The sequence below is a fragment of the Cervus elaphus genome, chromosome 15, assembly GCF_910594005.1.
Source record: "Cervus elaphus chromosome 15, mCerEla1.1, whole genome shotgun sequence".
NCBI classification, from domain to species: Eukaryota; Metazoa; Chordata; class Mammalia; order Artiodactyla; family Cervidae; genus Cervus; species Cervus elaphus.
In genome coordinates, this window is record NC_057829.1 from 26,199,955 (window position 1) to 26,222,224 (window position 22,270).

Sequence of the window (22,270 nt, forward strand, 5' to 3'; positions counted from 1 at the left end):
AGATCTCTAACCAGCTCCCCGGCTGGTCCTGAGACCCCTCCTTGAGAACTTTGGACCCTGAGAAATGAACCACTAAGGGTGTAATTTCTGGCATCAGTCAGGGAGAGATGGCAAGGCGGGGACAGTGGGCCCCTTCATCCTTCTGCGGGTACCAGGTCCCCCCAGACTGATGTTTAGACCTCTGCAGCCGCACAGCGTCAGGGCAGGCATCAACTCTGCCTGGCTGTGCCTCCGCCCACTGTGAATATTCCAAGCCACACTCGGGTCAAGCTGCTTTACCCCATAATTTCAACCAAAGGGGCAGCCCCTCCTCTTTGCCGATGGATGGGGTCACCACCCAGGCCATGTGAGATCTGTGCCATGAGAATGAATCAAACACCAACAGGCAGATGAAACCAATGCATTCTTTATTGCAGACTGAAGCGAAGGGTTCACTCACACAGTGGGCTTTGATTTGGGGCCTTCTCTGAGTGCCCAAGCTTTCCCAGCAGGCATGGGCAAACTCTCCAAGCAGAGTAGAAAACAGCTTCCAGAAGCCACCCCATCTAAGGGCTTTAGGTGACAACCTGGGGAAGCAGTAGAAGTTACCCAGGAAGGCCAGGCAAAGCCAGCTCTCCTCTCTTGGTGGCTTTGGGTCAGTCCCTTCACTGGGAGCACCACACAGCCTCTGGAAAGATAGAAGGGGCCAGGGTCTCTGGGGGCTGGTTTAGGGGGACATGAACAGACTTAGACTCCATCAATGGTGCAGAGGGAGAGCCGAGAACCTTCACCCTCTTCTCTGAAAATGTCCCTAGGATCGCCCCAGGCCCCGACTTGTGGGAATCAGCTCTTCTGAAATGCAGTTTCTGGTTCCAGAAGTCTAGAATAGGGCCTGGGATTCTGCATTTCTATCGAGCTCCCATGGATGCCAACTCTGCAGGCCCACAGACCACACTTGAGCTGCAAGGCTCTGGCTATACAGTGTATTCCTGCATATTGGAAAAGTGCACCCCTTCTTTGACAAGGAAAAACCCCACTCCAGGACACAGTCTAGGGTATCCCAACCAGCCTGGGCTGGACTACAGGCTCACTCGTCCCCACCATCCACAGCTGAACTCCAAAGCCCTAGAAGATCCCATTTTAGTCTCCTCAACCTGAAAACACTTTCTCCCAGAGCTTCACCAACCAGGCCTTGAAAGATGAGCACAGCGAACATCGATCATTCATCAATGGGCCAACAGTGGCCCAACCAGTCAGCCTCTTGCCGAGACCGAAGGCCTGGGCAGGGGCAGGCCGTGGAGCCGGGGAGGAGGAATGGGCCTGGGAGCATTCTGAGAAAGGGTTAGTGCTCTGAGCAGTGGTCTGAGCTGTGAACAGCCTAACCTCAGGACAGGAAGAGGGCCACTAGTCCACAGATGTAGGGTCCGGGTAGTCTGGCTTGCTGCAGACTCCTGAGGCCTCAGCTGTCTCCTGTAGACCAGGCCAGGTGGGCTCTGGGCTATGAGTATGCTTGCTCCACAGATGAGAAGGTGGGAGGTAGATATATCTGGGGACCAAGGGGTCAGCAGCTGTCCAAACCACAGGTGTGGTCAGGAAGCCAGAGCCCCAGGCCCCATGGAGGGACAAGCTGCCCATTTGCTGAGTGCTGTCCCAGTGTTAGCGCTGAAAGTCCCACGTCCCAGGAAACCCCTCAGTCCCGGGCACACAGAGGTGGCTGGTCACACAATTTCCTGGCCACACCCTAGACTCCAGATCGAGGGCCTAGAGATGACTAGGTCATCAGGGCTCTGGGTGGTGGCGGCCTGGGAACTGGTCACAAATCCAGGGGTCCATGGTGCCTTCTGCCCCCACGTGGACCAATGACAAGGCAGCCAGACAACTGTCTGAGGGCGACTGTGTTGAGCGTGGCACAGGTGCAGATGTCTGTGTTTCTCTCTGGGCCGTCATTCCTGCAGCAGGACCGACGCCAGGCAGACCCGGTCACCACGGGGGAGGGATGCAGCAGCCTGGACTTCCAGCCCCGCTGACTTCTTAGTCGTGGGGAAGCACAGGGCCTACTGGATATGCCCCCGCCGGTCCCTGGGCCCCTACACAAACTTTCTCAGCCGCGCCTCAGCGCTGGGCCACACTCTCTCTGCAGCTTTCCCGTGAAGCCTAGTTCCGGTTCGCGCCAATCCAGGGGCCCAGAGGGCTGAGGACGGGGCACAGTGGAGGGCCTCATCCAGGTCGGTACTCAGGAGACAATTAATAGATGGAGGTTGTCTTCTGTCACTCTCAGGGCAGCTGCTGGCTCTCAGCACTAGAAACAAAGCCTCAAACCCACAAGGGCCCGGAAAGTATGCAGCAATGCTCATCCATGGGCCCAGAAGGTACTGACGACTTGCAGGTAACTTGGAGGTATGTGTTCTGCCAAAAGCCTTCAAGGAGCCAAAAGGAGGCAAAAGCCCCTGCCAATGCCCCCTTTCTCAAATTGCACGGCTCAGAGGACCTGCCCAGGTTTGCACAGAAGCTGTGAGTGCCGGTTGCCTGGGCTCCAAGCCCCTCCTCGCCTCCTCCATCCAGGTACTCCAGGGCCCACTGCCGCTCTACGCTATCTACCTGGGACCGCCGCACCCTCCCACCACGCGCTACTCAGCCCGCCCGCCCCCAGCCCCCCAAGCTTGGCCTCACACAGGCCCATGGGACTCCCTCCCCTGGGGCGCCGGGCCAGGTGGCCTCCGTCCCCTGCTGGGTGGGCATGAGGGGGCAGGCCTAGGGTGGGGGGGCCCGGGCGCCCTCTGGAGACATGAGCATGTCGAACTTGATGAGGGGTGGGGCGATGACGCGCACCTCGGCATTCAGCGGGTTGAAGCGCAGGTTGATGCGGTGCAAGGCAGGCATGGCAGCCAGCTTCTCCACGGGCACGTCTGTCAGGGAGAAGGGGACAGGTTAGGTGGTCGGGGACACGCGGGCAGAGAAGAAGGATGATGGATTCACTCACTGTATGTGGGCTCAGCGCCTGGCACCCGGCCCCCTGTGAGGGGCCATTGGGACCCACCAGGGAGATACAACCACAGGCAGGAAAGCATCCTATTAAACACAGGATTACTACTTATCCCAGCCATGCTACTCCTGAGTGGAACTCACCGAATTGCAAACAGGTACTCAAAACACTTGTGTACATGTATCCACAGCAGCATTATTCACCAGTGTCCACCGATGATGAATGGATAAACAAAAAGCAGTATAGACAAACCACGGACTATTAGCTTGACACAGGCTACAACATAGATGAACCTGAAAAACGTTATGCTGAACGAAAAAAGTCAGACATAAGAGCTCACAGAGTACATGATTCTATTCTTATGAAATGTCCAGAACAAGCAAAACCACAGGGACAGAAAGTAGATTAGTGGTTGCCAGGGACTGGGGAAGGAAGGACTGGAGAGGGACCGTGCAGGGCCTCCTTTGGGGTGATAAAGTATTTTGGAACTAGATAGAGTTGACAGTTGCAGAGCAGTGTGAATGTATCAAATGCCACTGAACTGTACATTTTAAAATGGCTAATTTTATCACATTTTCTTTAAAGCTATACTAAAACTTGGTAACATTTACAGTTCCTCACACCTAAACTTTAGGATCCCTTGGTCTCTGGTTCAAGTCCCAGGTCAGCCACATAACAGCTGTGTGCCTAAAGCAAATTACTAAATTTCATGTCAAATATACGGAAAAGACATAAACTCTAATTTGAAAAGATACATGCACCATAATGTTCATAGTAGCACTATTTACAATAGCCAGGACATGCGTGCAACTTAAGTGTCCATCAACAGAAGAATGGATAAAGATGTCGTGTGTGTGTGTGTGTGTGTGTATATATATATATATACACATATATATATATACATGATGGAATACTACTCAGCCATAAAAAAACAATGAAATAATGCCATTTGTAGCAACACAGATGGACCTAAAGAATAATATACTGAGTGAAGTAAGTCAGATAGAGACAGACAAATACCATATATCATTTATGTGTGGAATCTAAAATATAATACAAATTAAGTTATTTACAAAACAGAAGCAGGCTCACAGACATGTAAAGCAATGCATGGTTGTCCAAGGGGAAAGGCAGGGTGCATGTGTGTGTGCTCAGTTGTGTTTGACTCTGCAACCCCATGAACTGTAGCCCTCGGGGCTCCTCTGTCCATGGGATTTTCCAGTCAAGAATACCAGAGTGGGTTGCCATTTCCTTCTCCAGGGGAATCTTCCTGACCCAGGTATCGAACCCAAGTCTCCTGTGTCTCCTGCATTAGCACTGGATTCTTTACTACCAAGCCACCTGGGACTCCCAAGGCAGAGTGGAGGAGCGATAAATTAGGAGTATGGGATTAACAGATCCACACCACTGTATATAAAAAAATAACAAGGATTTACTGTATAGCATAGGAAACTATATTCAATATCTTGTAATAATCTATGTGGGTAAGAAACCTGAAAAAAGTATATATTATATTTGTATAGTTGAATCACTTCACTATATACCTAAAACTATACTTTAATTAAAAAATAATAAAATGAACTTCATATCAGGATAATAACAGTATATACCTCACATGGTTGTTTAAGTGTGAATAAGAGAATATCTGTGCAGTGATTCCTCAGAGACACTGTGGGTTTGGCTCCAGCCCACTGCAACAAAGTGAATATCTCAACAAAGGGAGTCATCTGAATATTTTGGTTTCCCAGCGCATATAAAAGTTGTTACCCTACCCTGTAGTCTATTAAATATGCAATAGCATTATGTCTAAAAATATATACACGTACCTTAATTTTAAAATACTTTATTGCTAAAAAAAAATGTTCCCCATCATCTAAGCCTTCAGCAAGTCACAATCTTTTTGGGGATAGTAACATCAAACATCACTGATCACAGGTCACAGGAGTTTGCTCTCCCTTTAGTACCCTGGGGTGACTGGCTCTGAGCTCCCTGGGGACTGGCTCTATCAATTAGACCAAGGGTCTAGTGCTGGAGACAGGAGAAATTCTTAACCTCCTAAGTGTAGAGTCTTTTCTTTGTCCTTGAATCCCCAGGGCCAAACACCATAGGTGGCACATAGACATGGTGGGCACAAGAACATGTTCTGGGCAGCTGGCATGGAGTTACTAGGGTGGGTCATGGCTGGGGCTGGGTCCCAAGCAAGACTGGCTAGAGGGCTGCCGGGGGGCTCCGTTTGACAGACAGGAACCTACGTGATGGATGAGAGGACAGGAGGCATGAAGGAGGTGATGGGGAGGGACCCAGAGCCCAAGGCAATCATGAGGCTCAGGTAGGGAAAGAAGCAGAGATAAGGCGTTTCCAGATCACTAGGTTGTGAGCAGACGCTGTTCCTGAGAGTGGAGGAAAAGCAAGATCAACTGCTGTCAATGCCCACTCAGCTTCTGCTTTCTCTGGAGCACATCCGCATGCTAATGTCACATTAGCCAGTTGCTAGCAGCCTGCTCCCCTATGCTCCTTGCTGGGCGGGGGGGCTGCAGGAGTGGGAGCCAAAGGAAGGGGCTGCCTATAGAATTCCTCGTCTCTCTTCACGCACAGTGAGCTCCCAAGTGCCCTACCAACAACGGCTGGGAAGAGAAGGACTAATGACTTGGAAGCTTCCCCTTCTCTGTATTGGCATACCAGCTTTGTAACAGCCATGGCCAACAGCACAGCCAGCAGCTGGGCACGTGTGACAGACATCATTCTCTCTGCCCCTGATGGCCCAGATAAGAAAATCCTCTTGCCTTGGGCTCTTAAGAAGTCAGTTCATGGACCGCCCTGGTGGCACAGGGGATAAGAATCTGCCTGCCAAGGCAGGGGACACAGGTTCCATCTCTGGTCCAGAAAGATTCCATATGCCTTGGAGCAACTAAGCCCCATGTGCCAAAACTACTGAGCTTGTGCTCTAGAGCCCTCGAGCTACAACTACTGAGCCCCTGCACCCTAGAGCCTGTGCCCTGCAACAAGAGAAGCCATTGCAATGAGAAGCTCATGCACTGCAAGGAAGAGCAGCCCGCACTCACCACAACTAGCGAAAGCCCGCACACAGCAATGAAAGACCTGGCTCAGCCAATAATAAATAAATAAATAATTTTCTTTTAAAAGTCAGGTCATCAGTAAGCTCGAGGCATGAAGCAGGGCACTCAAAGCTGGTGCTCTGGGACAATACAGAAGGATGGGGTGGGGAGGGAGGTGGGGGGGCGTTCAGGAGGGGGAGACACGTGCACTCGTGGATGATTCACGTTGATGTATAGCAATAATCACAGCACTGTAAAGAAATTATCCTCCAATTAAAATTAATTAATTAATTATTTAAAAACTCAGATCATTTCACAGAGTATTTACCATTCTATCCCAGGTGACACAGGAGATAATCAAGGCCCAGGGAGGTTAACACATTGTTATTCATAAAATGGGTCCCAGAAAAGAGGCTGACTCTGAGAATTGATATTTGAGGCCCTGCACTAGATGGTCCTTCATAGTGACCCATTTGGCAGATAGGGAAACTGAATCATAGAGTCTCTATGCTGACAACGATTCTCTGACTCTACTCTAGCTCCCCTGGATTTTTCATCTAGGCCTGACTTTTGCACTTCTGTGTTCATCTCTCATGTTCAATGTTAGCAAGAATTCTGCTAAGTTGGTTGAGCCAGAAAGTTTCACTCTCAATACCTAATCAGGTTTCCCATCATCCACCATCCCCTAAGTGATGTCTGTTCACCCTGGCCTGCCTTCAAGCAAGAACTAGGGGTTGCTAACGACCTCTCTCTCTGAACTATATGACTCCTCCATCCTGCAGCAAGGGTTATAAAGTGGCCAGTGCTCCTGAGATGGGGAGGAGGGTCTCCCTGAGATGCCCCTGCCGAGGTTTGCTGGGCATGGCATGAAGACCTGCTGCAGCCCAGCCTTAGAGCAAATCTGCCTGACTCCAGGCCTAGAGAGAGCAGCGCTCCCCGAGTTTTCAGTGCTCCCTGAGTTCTCAGCCTGTCATTTCCAAGTACCACCCACGGAGTTGGCCTCTTCAGAGTCTTCAGTGTTCTCCAAATGGCTCTGCTGGAGGAGAGTGATAGCGTGGGATTAACTGTATTTCTTTCCCCTGGTTAAACATGAAGGTCATTTGAGCAGCTTAGAGGAAGAAGCAATGGGGCCAACAGACTGCATTAAAGCTGGCAGAATCAACTGGCCTAGCCAAGCTAGCAAACAATAAGCCCAAGAGGCAAATGGAGAGTTTCTGGATAAAGCACAAAGGAGAACAGTCAGTCTCCAAGCATCCTAAGAAGAGAGGGATGTGGCTGGATGGTGAAGAAGAGGATATGAAATGATCTGCATTTTGTGGGTGGTAAAACTTAGGCTTAGAGAGGTTACATAAGCTCCCTAGGGCTACATGGTACATTGGCATCATGCTGCTAACAGAAGCCAGATCTTTGGACTTTGGCACACCTGGAGAGGAAGAAGAGCCCCAGCCCACCCCTCCCGTGGGGGCATACCCTCATCCCCATTCACTGAGTCTTGTGGATCCTCATATTCCAGCTCAAAGGCCCCCTCCTCTGTCTCTCCCTCTGGTCCCCATTCAAACTCCCGTACCACTTGACAGGAGAACATATCTTATATCACACTCTGGGGCTATGTTCATGCTGTAAGTACAGTACCTGGCACAGTGCCCACAGGTGCTCAATAGCTATTTGTTGGATGAATGAATGAACAAATAAATGAATGAACGTTTTACCTCCTGAACTAGATCATAAGTTCCTTCAGGCTCAAAACCAACCTGAGCTGGGCACACAGTGGACCCACCATCAACACCATTTGATTAAACAACTCTAACTTCAGGACTTTCAAGAGTTGGGACCCTTCCTCTGACCTGACCCACTCTGGGCACTTTTGCTAGTCAGGGCCAGGCCTCTGTGGGCCAAGGTTGTGATAGGTTACTAGTTCTTTAGCACAATAATCCAATTTGGAAAATGAGAAAATATTGATGAGCAGAAATAAAATCACCCATGTTCCACCATGTAGAACCAATTACTTAATGTGAGGTATATGGTCTTACCAACTTTTTTATACTTGTATGTGTGTGTATGTATGTGTGTTCACAACTATGTTTCAACAATGGCCTCCTAGATACTATGCCATAACATAGTTTTTCTTTTTTTTTTTTTTTTAACATAGTTTTTCTTGATGACACATTGTAAACATCTTTTCAGGTTACAAGTCAGTGACAGTATTATGGCCATTTGGTGGTCCAAAGAATGGAGCAATCACGCTTTGGCTCATGTTTCTACTGTTAAAGACATTCAGGTTGTTTCCAACTTTCATTATTCCAGAAAATGAGAGATGACTCCAACCCTCTTTCCACCATAGACCGCCCTCCCAGACTCCTGCTTATGTCTGTGGAAGCTTAAAATAATCAATAATAGCAGCATCAGAATGGACAGTGTTTAGAGAAAATTACTTCTCCAAGGTTAGCTTGAATTCTCTTCAGTAATCATGGGCACTATTGACTGGCAAACTTGTTTCATGCCAGGGGCACAAGCTAGACGCAAGATGATAAAAATGGTCCCTCCACGGCATGATTCTTCATATGTGTGGCACTTCTGGTCTAAAAGGATGCTGACAGGAGAAGGAGTCTGGGCCCAGGGAAGTGGCAAGTGTTACTGAGTGAGCTCCAGAAGTCACAGCAGAGGCCAGTGGGACTTCTGATTCCCACTTCGGGTGGAGCTGAGGCCCTCTGGTCCCTTCCAGAATTGGGATCAGAGGCTCCCCAGCCTGGTGGCCTAGGGCCCTAGTCCGCCAGTTTTCTTGGCAGCTTAGACACAAATCATGGTGCCCTGTGGGCTGCCCAGGCTGGATCAACACTGTAAGCAACACTTACACATGGCTGGCAGTCTCACTTCTGATCCAGAAGATAACCCTTCCAGCCAGAATGCCTGAATTTTCAGGATTTTTTTCAGCATCTCTGCCTCAATCCCCAAGGAATCCCGAGCAGTGAGTATGGAGCCTGATGCCTCCTTCAGTGGGACCTGGGATGCTGGGTAAAGATGCAGGGCAGCGCCCCAGCCCTGGGCTTTAGACTGGTGGGCAGCACATGGGGGCTATCTTAGTCTCCCTGGGGTGGGGGTGGGGGGCTGCAGGCACATTCATGCTCGAGAATCCAGGCTGGCCTGGCAGCCAGAGCCAACCCCACACCTCAGCCCTGACACAGCTCCTGGTGCCTGGAGCCTGCAACAACTACGATCAAGGATACCGAGCTTCCAGCCCCTCTTGAAATGCCACAGGACACAAGCAGGCAAACTATGGTAAACTGGTGGGACAGAGAATCGTGCCTGTAACAAGGAGGGACACTGACAGCCAGGGCTATCCCTTCAGAAGACGGGGTGGGGGCCGTGACTGAACCTCCTCCGCCCCACAGCGCTGGACGGAGCCCTGGGTGTGTGGGGCGGGCGCGGCACAGGGAGAAGGCTGAAGCTGCCCCGGGCTCAGGCGGCACAGGTGGCACCACACGCACCCGCCAGTCCTGCAGGCCGAGTCCCTCGGGGAGGCTGTGTGCGGGCAGTTCTAAGCCCTCTGGTGAAGACAGGCCATCTGCGGGAGAGGACGGGGCAGAGATTCGGGCCCTGACCTCAGATCTGCCACTTGGAGTTGTGCAACCTCAGGTGGGCCCCTGACCTCTCTGAACCTCAATCTCTCATCTTTAAATGGTCCTCTGCCTCATGAGGCTACAGAGGCCCACAGAAGGGACCAGATGGTGCTCCCCAAGAAGGTGCAGACAGCATGGCGGGCAACCCTATCAAGAGGATGGGGAGCACAGTGTTTTAAGGAATCCACCAATGAACCTTGAGACACTATGTTTCCCTAAAGGCAGGGTTCCGGGGAAAGAAAAACATAGAAGGAGAAAAGCCCCACTGTGATTCCCTCCTCCTCATCACAGGCTGGCCAGCAAGGTGAGCCCGTGGGCTTCTAGTGTGGCTGCCTGCCAGAGGCACTCTCCAGCCCAGATCTGATATGCAGTCAAAGCCAGGTCATAATGATTCTCTTCAGAAATAACACGGTTGGGACTTCCCTGGAGATCTAGTGGTCAAGACTCTGTGCTCCCAATGCAGGGGGCATGGGTTCGATCCCTGGTCAGGAAACTAAGATCCCGCATGCTGGAGATTGTGTCCAAAATAAATAAATAAGAAATTAAAAATAAAGAAATAACATAGTCCTATTTCTGGCTGCTCTGCAGACAGCCAAGTAAGTAACTCAGATTGCCTGGCCCAAGCCTGGCAATTTGTCTTCCAGGGCAGATTTCCCCTTTTTCTCTCCTGTGTCCCTCCCCTTCCCCACTGAAGTCCCTGCACCCGCCCACCCCCACCCCGCTGCTCCTCCAACTGTTTCAGTTAGAAGCTCTGGGAGGGCCTCAGGAAACAATGGCAGTTTTGCTGTGACCTCCCATTAAGTATCTGCCGGTCCCTCCTTTGTGCTGGAGGATGGAGGACAAGAGCCGCCTCATCTGCTGTGTGTACAGCAAGAGTCTGGAAGTGAGGGGTGAAGGACACGTGGGATGGAAAAGGAATGGCCTCCTGAAAGCTCCTCTCCCAGGTGGGGGTGGACGTGTGAATGGCTCCTTTGTGAATCCTTTGTAAATCCTCTCCGTGGTCAGAACCTAAGCTCACTGCTACCAACTTTACAACTCTTTCTGCTCAGACTTAAGATCATTGTCAGCGAAATCAGACCTCCTTTACAAACTGGAAAAATAGGAAGAAACGCTTTTAAGATAAGCACTAGGTGGGAATGAGTACGGGAGGGCCTCACCAGGGAAACCAGCTTCTAGAAAACAAAATGAGTTACAGGTGGTGGTGGAGGCGAAGTGGGAGGGGTGGGAGGGCACCAACAAGGAAGTGATGAGCTGGCTAAGGTTTAACACTCCACTTCCCGGAGGGAAACATCCCTGATTTGTGGCATTTGCCAAGGTTTTCTTTTTTTTTTTTTTGGTTGTACTACACAGTGGGATGGCAACCCATCCCGGTGTTCTTGCCTGGAGAATTCCATGGACAGAGGAGCCTGGCAGGCTACATACAGTCCATGGAGTCTCAAAGAGTCAGACACAACCGAGAGACTAACACACAGTGGGATCTTAGTTCCCTGACCAGACCCTCAGCAGTCAAAAGCCCTGAATCCTAACCACTGGACCACCAGGGAATTCCCAGCATGTGCCAATTTTTTCATAGTATAAATATTCCTACCATGGTCAATTTCAAGCTACCAAGCTGAGGTCATTGAACTTGAGTGAGCATGTCCAGTACTGGGGAGCCAAGTCAAGTAGGCCACCCAGGCAGGACCACAGGCTCCCGAGCACACGGGGCCAGAGCTCAGGCCTATTCCTGTCTACTTACACTATGATTCTTTGGAATAAACTTGAACTCTGGGAACTGGCCCACAGTTTTGCTATCTATATGTTCTCAGTTGCCTTTGGTTCATTTATAAATGAAAACGCTAGGTGTGCGACAAGGAAATCAGGAGGGGCAGTTTGTGGGACAGCAGAGCACCATGCCCAGGGTCCAGTAGGGTCAGTGGGAAAAGAGGCCAAGAGGCAAGTCCACAGAGCTCACCTCTGTCACCCTCCCAGCCAACTGTCAGCTCTCACGGCTGGGCTGATTGCTCTTCCCATCCTGATGTAGCTAAGCATGCGTGCACACACACACATACAACTGACATAGGGAGGAGAAGGAAGGAGGTTACAGTTTCCTGAGGGATGGAATGTATGTTGTTGGAAAGTTCTGGTTTAGCTCAGTGATTCTACCTTGCCTGCACATTGGAATCATTGGGGAGCTTAAAAAAAAAAATCATCAAGCCCCAAACCCTCCATCAGAGATTCTGACTTAACTGGCATGGGGTATGGTCTGGACTCAGGTACTTTGAAATCTTCCAGATGATTTGAATGCAGAGCTAGTTTGAATACCACTGGTCTTCCTGGTGAAGCTTAATGAGAGAATTTGGTGAAAACACTCATCTAGCACTTCCATCCTAGGATGCTGCCCATCTGCTGCACTGTGTGGGGCGGAGCCGTCAACAGCCAAGCTGATTGCCTGAATTCATGGCTTAGGAAATCCTGCCTCATTACCTTACCCCCATTCTCTCCACCCCAAGGGAATTTCCCTCCAACCAAAGTTGTGTGCTTCAGCCATAATTTTCCTGTGGCTTTCAATCTCCCTCCAGCTATAGGTCCCTCTTCTAATGCAAAGCACTGTCTTCAACAGCTAGGTTTCTGGAGAGAGACTGTCTGGGCTGGGATCCTGGTTTTGTCCAGGCAGCATGACCTTGACCAAGTTATTTAACTTCCCTGAGCCATGGTTTCCTCACCTGGAGAGAATAATAGTACCTGCCTCATAAGGGAAAAATTGAAGGCAAAAGAAGATTGCAGAAGAGGATGAAATGGTTAAATAGCATCACTGATTCGAGGGACACGAATGCGAGCAAACTCCGGGAGATAGTGAAGGACAGCGGAGACTGGCGTGCTGCAGTCCATGGGGTTGCAAAGAGTCACATGACCTAGCAACTAAACAACAACATAAGGCTGTCACCCACGTTAAACAAAAGCACACTTGAAAATGCTTAGAGAGGATCCAGATGTGAAGTAAACAGTCACTAAGTATCAGCCAGGGTAACTGACATGCCACGACCCTGAAAGAACAGGGAGCGTGCTTTGTCCATCTCCATCTCCAGCACAGTGCCAAGTGAAGAGCAAGCTGCCCAGTCAAAAAACAGCTGGTGAATGAACATTTCCCCATTGCCTAAGTCTGTGTTTGTGCCCCTGGGAGCCTCTTACTCCCTGAATAAGATCCTTGCAAGGCTGAGTTCTGAGAGTCAGAGCATCTGGGCTGCTCTCCAGCACTCTGGACAGAGACAGGGACAGACCGTCTCTTAGTGCTTTGTTTTAAGCAAATGTCAGAGAACTTTTCTTGCTCTTCTCCTGTGTGCTACCGACAGAGTGTAACGAGCATCCTGGATAATTGGAGGTTCTGGGTAATCAAGGTTTTACCACTCACTGGTTGGCACAGAGGATGCCATTTGGGCAGAGACCAGGTGTGTGAAAGGTCTTCTGTCCAGAGGCTTGGCTTGCTAGTTCCCTCCAGGCAGACACATGTGCAGGAGCTGCAGCAAGAGCTTTCCTCCCCTCCCCGTCTGGAAGCCAAGTCTAATTGATGTTGAAGACTGTTTGTTTACTCCAAGCTTCTCCCTCAAGGGGCTCCACAGCCAGCAAGCACTCCTACACTGTGTCTAACGATGGCTTCACGATCGATGCATGCACTGACTTCTCACTGACGGTGGGGTACGCGGCAGCACTCTGCTGGTGCTGAACAAGGACATACTGGGCGGAGGGCATGAGTCCACCGTGCCACACGGACCGCTGCCACCTTGGAGGGCGAATTCTCTTCTCCCGGGCCCTGTAACACTTAGTGCCTGGTGGAAGGGGTAGGGCAAGGCTCAGACTGTTGTATGCTCGGGGCGGGGGGCGGGATTCAAACCCAGTGCCTAGGAGTCCCCTCAGACAGGCTTAGAGTCCAAGATCCAGGGGCAGGAGGATAGTGTCAGGGATTTGACGTTGTCTTCCCAGACCTCCTCTGCTGTGACACGTCTTAGGGATTAGCAGGGCTTCCCTGGTGGCTCAGACAGTAAAGAATTCGCCTGCAAAGCAGGAGACCCAGGTTCGACCCCTGGGTTGGAAAGAGCCTCTGGAGAAGGGAATGACCACCCACTCCAGTATTCTTGCCTACAGAATTCCATGGATAGAGAAGCCTGGCAGGCCAAAGTTCATAGGGTCGCAGAGTCTAACACAATCAAGCGGCTAACACACACAAACATGCACAAGTTAACAGCCTTCTCTGGCAGGCAGGAAGCTACAGGAAATGTGCTTGCCAATTGGCCCCTTGTTAATAGCAGCTAAAAGCCCTTGTAGTGTGACTCCTTGCAGGGAGAGCTCCCTTCTCTGCCACCATAGGGATCGTGCCAGGGCTGAGCAAGACCAGGGTAGGAAAACTCTCCCCTTGTGACCTGGCCAACATCATACTGGTGCTACCAGACATGTGGCACCTGTACATGCTTCTCTGGGCGCCACCCACACCCTCCACACCCAGCACATGTAGACCAGGCAAGCTCTGGAACACCAAAGACAATGTGGGCCCAGGAATGCCAAAGACCTGGGTTCAAATCCTGCCTCCACCACACACCCCTGTGCAATCTGTTTACTCTCTGAGCCTGTCTCTTAGCTGTCAAGTGAAGGTAACACCTCCTATCCAGAAGAGAGGCCTGAGCAAATTAAATGAGAATTACATAAGAGCAGTGTCAAGCAGCCATGGCTGTTAGATTTTGAAATCGGTGCGATTTTATCTTTTCAGATCAAATGGAACATTAGTTCCACTTCTGCTTTTCTAGGGTTTCCTCTATTTAAAAACTATTTCCTGGGCTCTTATGAAAGAAGTCTCCTTCTGTCCCCCAAGAGGCACAGAGAGGCTGTGCTTCAGAACAAGAGGACTGGGCCCCACTCACTCCTGCTCCCCAGGAAGCCCTTCCCTGCTCAGCCGCTATGTGGCCCTCTCACTTAGCACTTGGTACTCAGTGCTAGTGGCTCATCTCCCCACCCCCTCGAGAGTTTCCAGAACAAACAAACAGAGCCTGCAGAACCTCCCACTGAGGGGCAGCATGGTAGAGCCCCAGAGTGAAATAAAGCCAGGCCTCTCTGCTCCTGTGATGCTGATTAACTCATTCTGTGAAACAGGGTGAGGCTGGCATACTGACACCAATGCAGTGGGAGGGCAATCCTGAGGCCCTAGTGGGCACCTGTGCCCCAGGCTCAGGGAGGACACCCTGCAGACTTTCTTCTATTGATGGAGACCAGAGTGAAGCTGTGGTTCCCTGCAGGGATCTGCCTCTTCCCCCCACCACCTTCCCAGAGGAGGGAGAAGTTACTGCGACAGAGGGCCTGGGCCCCCAGAGATACATTGGGCTGTGGCAGGCGTGCAGGTGTCCCCTTGGGGCAGGAGTGCTCCCCCCAAGTCTCCACAGTGCCCCCCTCATTGTCATCCTTGTATCCCAGGGGATGAGGGTCCTGTACTTTGTGGAAACCTTATGTTTGAGGGCTGGCGCCATGGCCCAGATAAACTATGATGAAGACTGGGAGTCAGGGGTGGAGGTTGTGAAGTATGAAAGGAAGAACCAGTTGCAATAGATGATTCAGAAAGCAGAGTGGGCTGTACTAGGCACTAGCTGGATGGATGTGAGGAAAGGAGAGAATGATAGACATCAGTTGCACAAATTTTCGATCAACACACCACTGCCTCGCCCAGGGCACGTGTTAGAAAGGCAGATTCCTGGGTCCCATCCATACAAAATCTGATGTGGTGGGTCTGAGAGGAGACCCAGGAGCCTTCCTTTTTAACAAGCGCTCCAGAGGGATCCAAATGTGGATCTGTGGCAGGTACCCTGAGGAATTCCATGAGGCTCAAGGAGCACTGTGCTTGGGAGGAGGGCGGGGCCAATTAGCAGGCACTGGGGGCTTTAGGAAAAAGGTCCTGCTGTGCACAGAAGGCACCTGGGTGTCTTTCTCAAGTGCAGATTATGATTCAGGAGGTTGGAGGTGAAGCCTGGGTGTGCTCAGTCACCAGTCATGTCCAACCCTCTGCAACCCCATGGACTGTAGCCCACCAGGCTCCTCTGTCCATGGAATTCTCCAGGTAAGAATCCTGGAGTGTGTTGCCATGTTTCTGACCCAGGGATCGAGCTCACATTTGCTGCATCTCCTGCATTGCAGGCAGATTCTTTACAAACTGAGCCACACAAGAGAAACTGCTAGTCACTCAGCTTTGTCTGACTCTACAACCCCATGGACTGTAGCCCACCAGGCTCCTCTGTCCATGGTTCTGAATTTCTAACATGAACTCCACCCTGCCCCTGGGTGACACCTGGAGAAGCCAGAGCCTCGACGGGGGTTCTCAAACTTCAGCATGCGTCTGCATCATTTGGGGGCAGGGTCAGTGATTATTCATATAAATCGCCAGGGAGTTCCCTGGTGGTCTGTTGTTGTTCAGGCGCTCAGTTGTGTCTGACTCTTTGTGAGCCCTTCACCAACTCCCGGAGCTTGCTCAAACTCATGTCAATTGAATTGGTGATGCCATCTAACCACCTCATCCTCTGTCGTCCCCTTCTCCTGCTTTCAGTCTTTCCCAGCACTGGGGTCTTTTCCAATAAGTCAGCTCTCCACATCAGGTGGTGGTCTAGTGGTTAGGATTTAATACTTTCACTGCCATGGCCTGTGTTCAATCCCTGGTCGGGGAAATGAGATCCCACAAGCTACGTGGCAAGGTCAAAATGAGAAAACAAAACCATTTGCTGTCCACTTCCCTCCCCCAGTTTCTGATTGAGGAGGTCTGGGGAGGGGCCAGAAAATATGTACTTCTATCAAGTTCTAAGGTGATGCTGCTGGTCCTGGAACCACTCCCACCCCCACCAACTCTGAGAATTGTTGGCCTCAACAGTAAGAAGTGAAACTGTATTGGGCAGAATTAAGTAAATGCAGCCCAAAGCATCTCTGTGCAATACAGATACAGATGTATCCCGCTATCCAAAAGCAGAGAGTTCACATGAAAGCTTTTGTAAGCAGAAATGGTACAAAGTGAAGAAGCAATCACCTTAGGACACATCTTGTTTCCCTGATAGCTCAGTTGGTAAAGAATCTGCCCGCAATGCAGGAGACCCCGGTTTGATTTCTGGGTTGGGAAGATCTGCTGGAGAAGGGAAAGGCTACCCACTCCAGTATTCTTGGGCTTCCCATGTGGCTCAGCTGGTAAAGACTCCATCTGCAATGCAGGAGACCTAGGTTCAATTTCTGGGTTGGGAAGATCTCCTGGAGAAGAGAAAGGCTACCCGCTCCAGTTTTCTGGCCTGGAGAATTCCATGGACTATAGTCCACGGGGTTGCAAAGAGTCAGACACAATTGACTGACTTTCACTTCCACTTACTAACAGACACACAAAATAAATGGAGATAAAGCACAGATGTTCACAGACACAATTCAAAGCAATGGCGGCTTGATGCTGAGTGGGGATCCTGGGTAGAAGCTTGGCGGGGCCACTCTCCCTGCTCAGGATAGGAGCTTCCTCTATTAACACTTGCTGCAAAATGAATGCTGAATGCTGTTTGCACTTTTCCTAGTTTTTCATAAAAGTGAAAATCCTCTTCAGATTTCTTTGACTAGTGAAATCAAAGTGAAGTGAAGTGAAGAGGTGTAAAGCAAACCTTCAAAAAACCAAGGATAGCTGTACTTTTCCTTTTACAAGTACCATTGCTCTATTTGTTAAACTCTTAGCAAGATTTTCTTTTCCTATGATCTCTTGCTCTCTCTGGAACAGTGAATGCATCAGGTTAAAAAAAAACAAAACAAAACAGTGAATTGAGAGTGACAAAAAGTGAAATTCTAGCTTAGCCAAAATAGTCTCCTACTTAGCAAAATGAAGGTTCTTCAGTACTTGGTTTCCCTTCACCCCACACATGCTCTAGGGCCATGTTGAATTGCTCTGCAGCATCAAGCACTTCCAAGTTCTTCGGCGTGAACACTGCTTCAGCACCCACCTTCAAGCCCTCTGTTACGGCTGCCGGGGTAAAGCACTGACTCCCTGGCTTTCATAGGATGAGTGACCCATCTTCTCCTTGTGTCAGCATTCACAGTCAGACTAAATGGCTCCACCTCCTCCAAAGCTTTCCCAGGGCTCTCTTGGGAACCCCACCTCACAAGGATAGTTGGATGGCCACTCAGCCCTCCCGACCATGTCTGGTCTTTTTTTGGCTGTCCCAAAAGACATGCAGGATCTTAGTTCCTGACCAGGGGTCAAACTCATGCCCCCTGCAGTGGAACATGGAGTCATAACCACGAGACCACCAGGGAAGTCCCCCGACCATGTCTTATCTAGCAGCTTACTCTCCACTTCCACTCAGACCTCCCCTACCGTCTGTAAGCTGCTTGAGGTCAGGATCTGTATCTCCTTCATCTCTGTAGCCCCTATCTCTGCAGAGACTCTCTCTCCCCAAGCAGTCTTGTTTATACACACTCAGAAGTTTCCATATACCTCTTTCTGGTTTGGAAAATATAAGGACCATCCCATATCCCAGAAACCTGTGATGCACTGTTGTTGGAATAAACACTCTAAGCTACAAACCCTTTTCTCTCTCTCGGGAGTGCCTGGAGGAAACCACCATGTCCTGGCAGGCTTGTCTCCAAGGACCCAGGAAGCCTCCCATCTGGATGGGGGCACTTGCGGTGTGTGTGCTGGGAGCCAGCGAGTGGGGGAGGGAGAGTCCTGTCACCTGCACCACTTCCTGTTCATCTGCACCAGGCTCGGACCTGCACTTGGGGGGTTAGGACAGAGGCAGGGAAAATGGTAAGACCAGAGGCAGGACTTCTGGACTATGAGCTCAGGCCATGCAGGGTGTGTGAGGTGAGGTGGGATGGGGTAGAGGGCCAGGTAGCACTGAACCTACCATCTACCTGGCTCCATACTCAGGTAAGAGGAGAGCTGAGATCATCCCCTCAGCTGGGGCCCCACAGCCCATCCTCACAACACTCCCAACAACTACTCGCCAGGAGGATGCAGTGGTGGTGACCAAGATGGACAGAGATGCGGGTGGAGATGGGAGGAGGGAAGAATGTAGCGTAGCTGAGGGAGGAGAGCTGAAGGACAGGGAGCTAGGCCGGCTGAGCACAGACCCCAAGTCACTGTGGGACAACTCAGAGAAGCAGCTTTTGTTATTTTCTCATTGTGACTCACAGCAAGAAATACATTTTAGGACTTCCAGTGGTCTAGGGGTTAGGACTCCACGCTTCCACTGCAGGGGGCATGGGTTTGATCCTTGGTCAGGGAACTAAGATCCCACAAGCCTCGTGGAGTGGCCAAAAAAAAAAAAAAAGAAATACATTTTACATCATGACCCAGTACCTATATTTATGCAGCATATAGAAAAACTGAAATAAAGTCACAAAGTGGTTGTGTATCATGCTACAGGTGAGGTACCCTGGCACATGCTGGTCTCACAGCTTACTAGTGGGTCACAGCTGGCAACTTGAAACAACTGGCCCTATTCAGTATCAGTCATTTCAGAGAGCCTTTGAGACTTTGGGATGCCTGCTCTGCACTGTGCTCCCAACCAGCTGCAAGCTGGCTGCATGCAGACACCGTGCTCACGCTGGCTCTGGACATGACAGGACTTGAAGGCCAAGTCACACACAAACCAGAGGACTGTCTGTAGGAGGCAGCAGCAATGAGGCCTCCACGTGCCACCCAGATCCTCAACCTGAGGGCCTCCTGCTACCAGTGAGCACCAAGGATGAGCATCCTCCCATCACCCGCAGTTGAACCAGAAAGCAGAGGGCAGTGTCCCTGCCTCTCCCAGCCTGCATACGCTGATGAGGCCCTGTGTCTTCTCCCCTCCATGGACCTGAGCCGAGCCTCTCTCCGCATCATGGCCCAGAGAGTGCTGGCCAGTGGCACTGTTCAGAAACAAGATGCCACTGCTAGGGGCTTCCCTGGTGGTCCAGTGGCTAAGATTCGGTGCTCCCAATGCAGGGGGGCCTGGGTTCGATCCCTGGTCAGGGAACTAGATCCTGCATGCCGCAACTAAGAGTTCACAAGCTGCAACTAAAGTCTTAGCATGCCCTGTCTGGAGATCCCACACACTGCAATGAAGATTGAAGATGCTGCGTGCTACAGGTGAGACCCGGAGCAGTCAAATAAATAAATGGAAAAATAAATAAATATTAAAATTAAAAAAAAAGATGATGCCACTGCTCTTGGAAGCTTCCAGGCCTTCCTGAGGCTGGGCCAGAGGCATCTTTTGAAGAGGTCCCTTCAGATGCACCTGGAGCTTGTTTCAGAGCTGCTGCTTCTTTACGTACTGAACTAAAGCTTTAAGGAGATTCATGCACCTCCAATTTATTGCTTTAGAAAACATTTTCTTGAAAATCTTCCAATCCCCTCTGAGAGCTCTGAGGGGAAAAATAAGCCAAACTGAAGACATCCTAAGTTCCTTCCACAATTATTCCAATGAGCTCCTGCGGGAGATTGTCTACAACCAGCCAACAGTGCAAAGCTGTTTCCACAATGAAGGAGCATGCAGCCCTCACCTACTTCACTGTGATTACAGCCCTCCTCCCTCCAACCTGGGCTGTAAAGGCTGTGGCCTGGTCTTGCACTGGTCTGGGAGTCAGGAATCCATCCAAGTAACTAGGGTGGGCTGGAGAGAGGTAGAACGTAGAAGTAAGGAGATTCCAGCAAGGAACCACCACTGCCCCTCTCTACCCATGTGCCCCTCTCTCCATCTGGTGTGGGGAGAATGCCCAGGGCATCCCACAGTGGAGCAGTCCTAGGATCAGCCAAGCATCTCTAGGAGCCATTGGGCACCTGGGGAAAACTTGGAGGCAAGGGCATTCCCCAGTATCCCCATGACCCCCAGGCCTGGGCAGCAGGAGACTGTCACAGACTGAACTGACTGGGAAACACAGCCCAGTGGCTGAAGTCCCTGTTACCTGGCCAGGTGTTCAACAGACACTTGACCATGAAGGCCGGGGGAATCTTAGTGCCTCAGTTTCTACATCTATCAAATGGGATGATCACCCTCTTGTCTTGGGCCTGCACATGAGCGTTCTTGGTAAACTGCAAGATGCTTCCATGTGCAGAGTTATTACTGTCACTGTAGAAAGGAAGAGATATGCGTACAAAAGAATAAGCTAAAACAGCTGATCTAGGTTCTGGGAGCTGTTGCTACTAAGGAATGTTGTCAACCTTGCTGGAGGGAGGAAGACTAGGGGATCTGTCACCCTGTACTTCTCATTTCGGGGAGAGTCACTCCTTATGCTACAGCCAGAAGAGATGCCCACTCACCCTGCTCTCCTGCTTGAGGAAAAGCCACCTTTTGGGGCAGGGATTTGGGGAGGGTCGGAGAACCACCATGTGAAAGCGGAGATGAAGCAGAAGCTTAGAGAAAGGATGCAAGTCTTTCAAAGATACAGTCAGTAAGTGAGGAAGCCATTGGCCAATACTTATCCTGACCTGCCTGCCTGCAGCTACCCACCCAGCTCTGGTCTTGACATTAGCCCAAACAAGTAGCCCTTTCTTGGTTACTGCCCCATTTGGAAAAGCCGCAATCAGGAATGCCTCGAAGAACAAAAGGCAGCAGAGGAAGGGACCAGCAAGGAGGGCCTGGCCGAGAATGAAGAGCTCAGGGCAAGACCCCAGTGATCTGGAAAGTAAAAGTTGCTCAGTCGTGTCTGACTCTGCATTCCCTGGACTATACAGTTCAGTTCAGTCGCTTAGTCATGTCCGACTCTTTGCGACCCCTTGGACTGCAGCACACCAGGCTTCCCTGTCTATCACCAACTCCCGGAGCTTGTTCAAACTCATGTCCATTGAGTAGGTGATGCCATCCAACCATCTCATCCTCTGTCTTCCCCTTCTCCTCCTACCTTCAATCTTTCCCAGAATCAGGGTCTTTTCCAGTGAGTCAATTCTTCGCATCAGGTGGCCAAAGTATTGGAGTTTCAGCTTCAACATCAGTCCTTCCAATGAATATTCAGGACTGATTTCCTTTAGGGTGGACTGGTTGGATCTCCTTGCAGTCCAAGGGACTCTCAAGAGTCTTCTCCAACACCACAGTTCAAAAGCATCAATTCTTCGGTGCTCAGCTTTCTGTAAAGTCCAACTCTCACATCCGTACATGACTACTGGAAAAACCATAGCTTTGACTAGACGGATCTTTGTCAGCAAAGTAATGTCTCCACAGTCCATGGGATTCTCCAAGTCTGAATATTGGAGTGGGTGGCCTTTCCCTTCTCCAGGGGATTTTCCTAACCCAGGGATCGAACCCAGGTCTCCCACACTGCAGGCATTTCAGTTCGATTCTTTACCAACTAAGCCACCAGGGAAGCCCAAGAATACTTGAGAGGGTAGCCTATCCCTTCTTCAGAGGATCTTCCCAACCCAGGAATTGAACCAGGGTCTCCTGAATTGCAGGCGGATTCTTTACCAACTGAGCTATGAGGGAAGCCCTAAGTGGTCAGGAGCTATACAGTAAACAGGCACTTCTGTTTAAAGACAGCACAAAGGCCCAAGAGGCCAGGGGTTGCCAACCCAGGGGCCAGACATTCAGTGATCCTGGTCTTGGGATGGCAAGTCTGAACCAGAGCCCACCCCTAGGGCCTTCCCAGAGGCCAGACAAGGGAAGCCCTCTCCAGGCATAGGGCTGAGT

The 22,270-nt window shown here is 50.6% G+C and overlaps 1 protein-coding gene across 4 annotated transcripts in view; it reads right to left on the bottom strand.

Moving 5' to 3' along the window:
- Positions 1–390: 390 nt before the first annotated feature.
- LRRC20 (leucine rich repeat containing 20) overlaps positions 391–22,270 on the bottom strand; it is a 74,685-nt gene continuing 52,805 nt past the window's right edge. For all 4 annotated transcript variants that reach the window (XM_043926385.1, XM_043926381.1, XM_043926383.1 and 1 more), the window contains one exon: positions 391–2,885. In XM_043926385.1, coding sequence (XP_043782320.1) covers positions 2,731–2,885 — 155 coding nt within the window. In that variant the 3' untranslated portion in view covers positions 391–2,730. The remainder of the gene's footprint in view (positions 2,886–22,270) is intronic.